The sequence below is a fragment of the Vigna umbellata genome, chromosome 3 (assembly GCF_029865625.1).
Source record: "Vigna umbellata cultivar VRB3 chromosome 3, Vumbellata_1.0, whole genome shotgun sequence".
Taxonomy (NCBI): Eukaryota; Viridiplantae; Streptophyta; class Magnoliopsida; order Fabales; family Fabaceae; genus Vigna; species Vigna umbellata.
Window position 1 is genome coordinate 52,705,602 of NC_142167.1, and position 9,117 is coordinate 52,714,718.

Here is a 9,117-nt window from a genome sequence, read left to right on the forward strand (position 1 = left end):
CTAAACAAAAATGGTTGAAGTATTCTTCTAGCACCACTAAATCCACTCATTTTTTCCAACTCATTCTTGTTGACATATGGGATCCAATTTCTGTTTCTTCCATTGATGGATACAAGTACTTCTTAACTATAGTTGTTGACTATAGTAGATTTACTGGATTCCTTTTATGCCAAACCCTTTTTCCAAAGTTTTATTATTTTAACGGAAAACCAATTTTCTTGCAGTTTAAAGCAAATAAGATCAGATAATGGAAGAGTTTAATAAGATAATGATTTTTACAACACCAAAAGTAATTTTCATGACACTTCTTGTGTTGCCACCCCTCAACAAAATGGAACTGTTCAGAGATAGCATCAACATCTTCTCAATGTCTGTCGTACCCTCCTTAAAATGTGTTTTTCTCAGTTATAAACCGGGAACAAAAGGTTTTGTTTTGCATGACCTTCACTCAAAGAAAAATAAGACTCCGCAAATTAATCAATAAATCTGAAAATGCGCATGTTTCATCATCTATTCTTTGACCAATCCTTTAATGTAATATTATGCATGTAATCAATTGTTACCATATTGAAATAAGCCAATCTTTTCTAATGACATCTATCTTTCAAATGAATACAAAACAAAATTTGTTGCAATGATTTGCAACATTAATATAAATTGAATTGCTGACTTTGTGTAATGTTACTTCTTACGTAAGTATAAGAAACCAACTACCACTGAGATACCAACAACGGTCACAGGAACAGCCCAATATTGCTTTGTCAGCTGCATGAACTTTTCAGGATAGCTATGCTTGGTGGAAACTGGAGGTGATGGGTCGAGCTCACCAATGCAATACTGCTCCATAAGTTCTCTTGCACTTTTGCTGTGGCCAGCATCTTCAAAATCTTCTGTTGCATCTTTCCCTTCATTAATGTAAAGTATAAAGGTGTATTTAGATTTGAATACTGACATTGGATGAATTTTTCCATGCTTAGATTTGCATGCAGTCCAAAGGGTAATGAAGAATATAGGAAGCTGAGGAAGGTACCTGTTGCAGCAAGGATTACATCGTCTCCACCAGGATGATCATCCAAATATTGTGTCACGTCGTACACCTGCATTGGCAAATGACAAAACAGGTCAACAAATAGAACAACAATTGAGAAATATTGAAAAGACATTTGTGAAGAGCATTTGGAAGCTTCAAGCAGCTACAGCAATCATGAGGTTGGATTTTGGATTCAAAAACCTTAACAGAAAAGTATGGATTGAGAATAACAGAAGCTGGTTTCCGAAGGAGCTTGAATAAGTTGGGTAAACAGCTTGTGGCTGGAAAATAATGTAGCAAACCAATAGGGACAGATTTAAACTAAAGGATATATTACGAACCACACTCACTCAAGGATAATGTAAATATTAGCCATAGGTAAATTTTCACAATTGTATCCAAATAATTACAAATACATAAATACATAATAAGCTCCATTGGAAGACCAGATAGCAACAAGGCATATAACATTGTGATTATACAACCACAGGAGAGAGTTAATTAAAGAGCGGAAAAGACTAAAATGGGAATCTGATATCACACCAACCATTAAATGGGTGTGCAGTAGGAGAAACAGAAGTTGTAGTAGGGGATCACAGGCAACTACTAGAATCTCTTGTAGGGTGATGCATATATGTGAGGGTAGGGAGAATGTAGAGATGTTCCCAAATGAAGAAGGTAACATATGAAGAGAAAATTGAAGCAGTTCGGGTTGTAGAGCTAAGGAGGGCAATGCCCTAAGATAGTTTCAATGGTGGGAGGGGTTCACTGAGAACATAAGTAGGGTGTGTTTTCCCACCACAGGAATTAGAAGATTATAAGATTTGATGATTAAAAATTCATATGGACATTAACTGGCATTGAAACAATTGAACTCAATAAGTGTATAGGGGCCAATATAAGATGGACTCGAAATTCCTGAAGTGCTCAGATCAAATGTATTTGAAAAGGATTATTTTTAATGGTCTCAAGGAAGAAATCAAGTCAATGTTGAAGCTCCATCCTGCTGAGTCACTCAATAACTTGATAACTGTTGCTAAGTTAATAGTTTTGTTTTTGAATGTCAGTCATGAAGGAGGAAATGGCAAAAACATGTCAAGTTTTAGTCTTGATTGATTGCGGGGCTTCTAAACTTGATCACCACTTAGTTCGAGAATCATATTTCAGGTTACTGCTACCATTACATATTTTGATGAGGTAAAAGATGATCATAAGGTAGTCAAACTCAAGTGTTTACCTAAGTTCATGGAAATTCAATAGAATCTGACTCGTAAACTCATAAAAACACTGAATATTGAAAAAAAAAAAAAGAAATTATAGACATCATGCATGAACATAATACCCTATAACTAACTATTCAACATTTTAACCGTAATATGGGTAAAATATTGTTTCAGTCGCAAATAATATCTCAAAATAGATTTTTATTCTTTTATTACATTTCAGCCTCTAAATCTTACCTAAAAAATGCTTTTAGTTCCTACGAATGACTAAATGCACCATGTTTCCGGTAAAATTGCATGTAAAAATGCAATAAAATTTTATAGATAAACGAAATTTCGATATATTTTGAGGGAATTAAAAATATTATACATTTGAAAAAAATAATAGACATAATAATAAAATATACCAATTCCTACAAAAACTCGTTATAATATACGCTTTTAAATAAAACCATTTATAGAAGAACTAACGACTTCCAATTTCCAATCCTCAAAAAATATCTTCAGTACCATCAATGATGGAAACCATTGGCTGTTTGCTTTAGATGAAGGACCATCCACTCAAGCTCCAAGGAAACAAAGAAGAGGAAAATTTTGCTCTAGGTTAGATTTGGATGCTTTAGAAGTGATTGGTTCTTGGTTGCTATACGTTAAGAGTGGTTTGATCAAGCAAGCTTCAAAGAAGAGAAGAAGAAATAATAGAAACCAATAATGGAAAAGGAAGGGAAACATACGGTTAGGAACCCAGAATTGAAAAGACAAAGAAGAGTAATATTCTTTATTTAAAAAATAAAAAGAACATAAAATAGGAGAACACTGTCTCCTCCAAGGGTTTCCCCTTCACAAGCTCAATCTACAAAATTATCCAAAAGTCCCCTCCATACCAGGACACCACCCCAACTATATAAAGGAAACCTCTCTCACCCTAACAACCTAACTCACAACTACCTCTTAATATGTTTCCTCCTATCATACACATCATATCCTATCACATACATGTAAGTTCAATTTGAACTCTGATCTTGAAGTTCTTAGAGGAACATGGAATAGTTGCACACTCTTCCTACTCCGATATGCCCGCCAAGATTAGGCAAACAAACAGGAGTCTAGCCACTTAGGATATGATGACAGGAGTCTAGCCACTTAGGATATGATGACAGGAGTCTAGCCACTTAGGATATGATATCATATACGTAAGATAGAGCTTTTAAGTAGAAGAAGATTCACACACTTCTCAAACCAACATCAATGTCATTTTTTTCCAAGTTGTGTTTACAAGTTCACTTGGTTCCTATGTATAGAATTTTGTTTGAGAGCTTTAGCCTAATTGTAAAGCATATGGCACACATATCAATCCTATTCTAACTTAGGTTTGGTTAATCTTAAACCAAACAGGTTGCCTAGAATATAACCTATAAAGAATTAACCCCAAATGATACTATGAGATGAACACTGGGTAGGATTAACTCTTTCTAAACTATCTTTATTATTTCTAATAGTCCTTATTAATTTGTTGGCTTGATGAAGCCCTTCCTTCAACTCCTTAGCCTTGCTTCTAGTCAAAACCCCCCAAGAAGCCTCCTTGATAGCTTGGACTCTCTTCTCCCTACTTTGGCCATGCTACTTGTAGTTACTCCTCCTAGTGTGTGTTCTTCATGATCCATGATCACATCAATCAAGCTCTTCCCCAGATAAAAAGGCATCTTTAAGATTAGCATCAAGAGCCAAATTATCAATCTCAAAAGCATTTGAAGTTGGACTACTTGAACTTTCAAGTAGCTCACCATGTTGCCATCACCACGAAGTTGCTCAAGATCAACATTATTCCCTTTAGTTATCCATTCAGCACCAAATGGAAGAACAATTGTTCTTATTTCCCAACTTCTTAAGTGCATAACCATTTAACTTTAATATATATGCACAAATGTAGTCAATAGTATTTTTATATTAGGTAAACTCTTACGAGTTTGAGCCAAGTCTACAAAGGCTCCATGAGGTTAAACTATTGAGTTAGACAACTTTATTTGCACTGAATATTATAGGTCCAGTAATACAATCATTTCAAACAGAGAACGCCAAAATTCCAAACATAATAACATTTGTAAAATTATAAGAATCCAAATATACAATTATTATAACATTTCTGTACGATGGAGAAGATAATAACAAGTGAAAGGATTGCAATGCAGACAGAAAAAACTACATCAGCTTTTCAGCATTCCTGATCTTTAAATATGTGGCAAAACCACAATCAAGCTCAATTTTAACTTTTTAATCAAATGATTCCACTCCCCAAACTCAAACATCAGAACTTCAGAATTCCAGATTTTGATATGGGGCAAAGGCACAATTAAGAATCAACTTTTAAATTTTATTCAATTGACTCCCAAAAAACATTTTCACCAAGTACAAAATAAGAAAAATGTGCAGAACAAAACTTGTCTATATCAGCAAAATGCTTCCACACACTACTTATTAACTGTATATAACGCACATGATGGACACCAATATCTAAAGGTAGAAGACTTTATTATCCTAGCAGCAGGTAAGCCAGGCCAAATGCTTTGTAAGGGAAAACGAAAAGGAAATGCCATAACAATCATCTCATAACAAGTTTATTCATTAATAGATTGTTAGAATATTTACTCTATTTTTCGATGAGCTTCATATGTTTATGTAATTTCAGAAAACTAGTTGTTGGCAACTGCGTATATTTGAAATTAATTTTTGCATATATTTAATTTAGTTGCATTGGAAGACCTATTTATAAGAAAAAACATGTATTATTCATGTCATGATTAGACATTTAGCTACCAGTTATATGTTTACCACACTGTGTAAAGCTTCATGTTATCACGAAGCTCGTGAAAATCTGTGTGAAAAGTAGGTGGATTATTTTCTTTCAGTTCGAAATACCCTCTTTGAGAAGAGACATTTTTAGCATAATGTTTTAATACATAGAAAAAATAATTTCGAAGAGATACAGTTGCCAGCAAGAAGTCTCTGAAACTACATAAACATATCTAAGTCAAGAATGCCGTAAAACATCAAGGAAGAATAGGATGACCACATTAGTGTCTGGTAACACATCAAGGAAGAATAGGATGACCACATTAGTGTCTGGCAAACCCATGGTCCGGTAGTTATATCAGCAGATTCAGGAATAGAACTTCAACTCATTTATTTCCAGTTGAATCATGCAAGATAAAAATTGAAAGCAAACAATGCTTTTTACAAGAAAAATAAAGATTAAAAGTATGAGAAATATTGCCTAATATATGTAAAAATTGTAAGCTAAAAAGCTTATGTGAGTTTTACTGTGTCACTAATTAATATCAAAGTTCATTACATGCTAACCACAGCTTTTAATCCTTTCTTTCATCAAAGAAAAAGGGTAACAGATTTACTCATTTGTCACAGTAATGGACACTCCTACGCTGTTTTAGCTTATAAAATGTTTGGCAAATAGCATACTAAAGTAGTAGAATTAACAAAATGTTACAGATTTCAAAAGTGTGGGAGAAAAACTAAAACATAAGATATATGAGGTATTCCCCAACCAAAGCTATGTAAAGTTCCACTAAGAACAAGATGATAGAGAAGCATCTGAGTTAGTTAGTTAGGAGAGTTATGTAGGAAAAACAACCAAAATGTTCAAAACCTTAAACAACATCATAGGACATAATTCAAATCGAGCAACAAAAAATCCCAGAGGGCAAGCAATACTAAAGAAAAGAGAACAGAAATTATTAGAGGGATAAGCACAAATACAGAGATTTAATACAAAATAAAAGGTATGAAAGCAAGAAGAGAAAACCCACATAGGGAATTGGAGAGAAAAAGGAGTCAATAGTTGAAAAGGTGATACCTTTCCACCGACGAGGATCCAGCAATCGTCTTTGGTTTTGTGGTGGGATAAATCTTGAATGGCGTAGAAATTGGTGAGGGTTGGCATGTTAAATTTTGTTGGGAGGGAATCCAGGATGTTAGGAAATGGGGAGGAATCGAGAGCGATGGAGCATATAAAGGGAAGACTGGACTACCCAACACGACAAAACTAAACCTTCCAATTTTAGCCTTCAGTAACCACTTTACATTTAAATAATTACTCGTTACTATTTTATAATTTTCTAATGTAAAAAAGTTTTACAACAATGAAAAAGAAAGTGAACATGTAATTATTTTAATTTGAATATGCTACTAATATAAAAAAAATCATATACATGTTTACACTATTATTATCTATACTATTTTATATTATATTTTCAATTTTAATTTTTAAGTATTTTTTTTAAATTGATTTAATTATTTTATCAATTTTATCTGTTAAGTGACTCAATTTCTTTAATTTTTTTTTTTAAATTTAACTATTAATGTATACACCACACTTATGAAAACCAATTTCCTTTAAATAGTTATACACATTGTTATAGATAAAACTTCTTACCACTTTATTGTATAGATAAATGTCATTTCAAACTCAATTAACTATTCACAGTAGAAACCTACACAATGAAATAAATATCTATAATAAAATTATTAAATTGTTTTCAAAATATGTTTTTTATTTTAATAATTATTTTATTTTTATTAATCATAAAAAATAGACATAATAAACTTATTTTATGTGTCTCCAAGGTTATAAATAGTTTTTATTCACCCAAAAAATTGTTATCAAAATGATGTGGCATGTAGAAGTAGTTAAATCAGTTTACTTAGTTGTAAATATTGAATAAACTATGTGTTAAAGAGATTGACAAATATAAAGTAGAATATGTTTAAATATTATTTCTGTATTTATTTTAATTTAATTATATTTTATGATTTATTTTTTTGATTAATTTGATCATTTGGAATTTTCATTTATACATGACACTTTTTTATTATTAATTTTTTTCAATTAAGTTATTCTATTTTTTTCATATTATGTATTCTATTATATATATATATATATATATATATATATATATATATATATATATATATAACCCTAGAAAATGGTGTTTTAGAAGTGGTGGTAGTCTAAAAATAGTGAGACTTGATTATTTTAATATTAAACAGTTTTATTATAAATAGTTTTGTTATAAACGAGTTTCATTATTTTAAAACGTATCATCTTTTTATAAACTACTTTTCTAGAGTTCTCTACCATCTCTCTAACCTTTCTCACTCCTGGACCATCTATTCGACAATCAGGAGGTACCTTGACGATCCTGGTGTAGAGGGCTACAATCTCTACCAATCAATTTCCTGTTTTGAGTCGGTAAGTTATTTCCCCTCTTTCTTCGTACATTCTTGGACCGTGATCATGCAACGATTTCTGTTTGCATGTATCTGGTTGTTTTCTCTTCAATTTCTAGCTCAATTTAGGTTCTAAGGTCGGTTTTCTATCACTAATCGGTGAGTTGTAGGTTTTTGTAGAGTTTTCTTGTGGTGCAAGCAACTATTGTGTAATTCTTGAGTTGTGTTGTTGATCAGAGGTAAGGGAAGCTGGATTTTCTCTATAATTATTGAATTATTTCTAGCATGTGTAAAGGTTATGTTAGTATTAGAATTGTTGGACTGAAACTTCAATGGCTATGTTAGAATTCATGTATGCAATGTGGCTGTTTTGAGTGTGCATGTTTGAATAGCGAAAGGTGGCGCATAGCGAGTGTTTAGGGGTGTCTGGGCCACTGCCTAGACTTTCGTATAGCGATTTGGGGCGCTATGCGAAGGGGTTGAGGTATGGTACTACTGGAAGTTTATTCGCACAACGAGATTGGGTCACTGTGCGAGAAACCTTTGGTTTCGCTATGGGAGAGGGTGCACTGAGCTAATGATTCAGGTTTTAGTTTACTCTTTAATTCTTTGTTCTAGTTTGATTTAAATGAAGTTTTAAGATCCATTGGGAAGTATGTATGAATGTGTATTAAGTTATATGATTGATCATGATCTGAGTTATGTTATGAATGAAAGTATGTGGTTTCAAGGTATGATTAATGGACGTAATTCCATGATCCTCACGGAGAGATTACATGGTGGTGCCCTGTGTAAGTTTAGAATGATTGCAGGAAGCTTAGTCTTGGGGGTTATCCTGAAATTCCAATGGTCTTTCATTCTCAAGTAGAGAGGATTGAATCATGTCGTGAGGAGTAGCAGGAGGTCCTTAGTCTTGGGGGCTTCCAGTATGCCTCAAGGCCCAGAACAAACTAACCTCGTGAGTGTGGTAGGGTGAAACTCATTGGCAATGACTTTACAAAGAAGTAGAGGCCACCACGAGTGCATGACCCGCCATAGCTCGACAATCATTCTAAGTCCGGACAGTCGGTTTAGGTCTTTGCATGTTAAGATGTTTGGATTGGATTAAATTAGACATGATTATTATATGAAATGCTTTAAACTTATGATGTATTGTTTTCTATCCAGCTTACCCTTGCTTTTCTGTGTCTGTCTTTGTATGTTGTTTCTCTATTGCGATGATCACCTAATGGTGTAAGCTTAGGGATTCATTTTTTTGCAGTCGTTCCAGCTAGAGATGGGGGAATTAGATAGATCTACAAAAGTAGATCTCTTCTTTGAGCGAGGTTTGTTTCATCTAGTGGTTCTTTTAGCATCTATATAACGTTTCATTTTTTGTAGTTTTATACTATTAAAATGGGATGTTACAATATATATATATATATATATATATATATATATATATATATATATATATTGGTTTAAACCCTCGGATGGTTATCATATTTGTATGAGAATCTCAAGTGGGTCCTCATATTTGCAACTGTCTCAATTGGGTCATAATATTTGTAAAATTGAGGCAATTTTGCTTTATCCGTTAAGTTCTCACAGGCGGTGTTAAACTATGATGACGTGTTTATGCTG

The 9,117-nt window shown here is 33.0% G+C and overlaps 1 protein-coding gene across 1 annotated transcript; it reads right to left on the reverse strand.

Annotated features, from left to right (window-relative positions):
* Positions 1-454: 454 nt before the first annotated feature.
* On the reverse strand, positions 455-6,272 carry LOC124819672 (cytochrome b5). Its single transcript, XM_047291228.2, has 3 exons — positions 6,122-6,272; positions 1,031-1,097; positions 455-905 (listed from the first exon to the last, which is right to left on the reverse strand). Exons 1-3 carry the CDS (start codon positions 6,206-6,208, stop codon positions 682-684), a joined length of 378 nt encoding a protein of 125 aa, XP_047147184.1. The 5' UTR covers positions 6,209-6,272; the 3' UTR covers positions 455-681.
* Between the last annotated feature and the right edge of the window lie 2,845 nt (positions 6,273-9,117).

Coding starts and splice junctions, on each gene's coding strand:
- LOC124819672 (XM_047291228.2), bottom strand. CDS start 6,208: ATGCCAACCCTCACCAATTTCTACGCCATTCAAGATTTATCCCACCAC. Junction 1,098..6,121: donor GGATCCTCGTCGGTGGAAAG/GTATCACCTTTT, acceptor TTGCCAATGCAG/GTGTACGACGTGACACAATA. Junction 906..1,030: donor TGTAATCCTTGCTGCAACAG/GTACCTTCCTCA, acceptor ACATTAATGAAG/GGAAAGATGCAACAGAAGAT.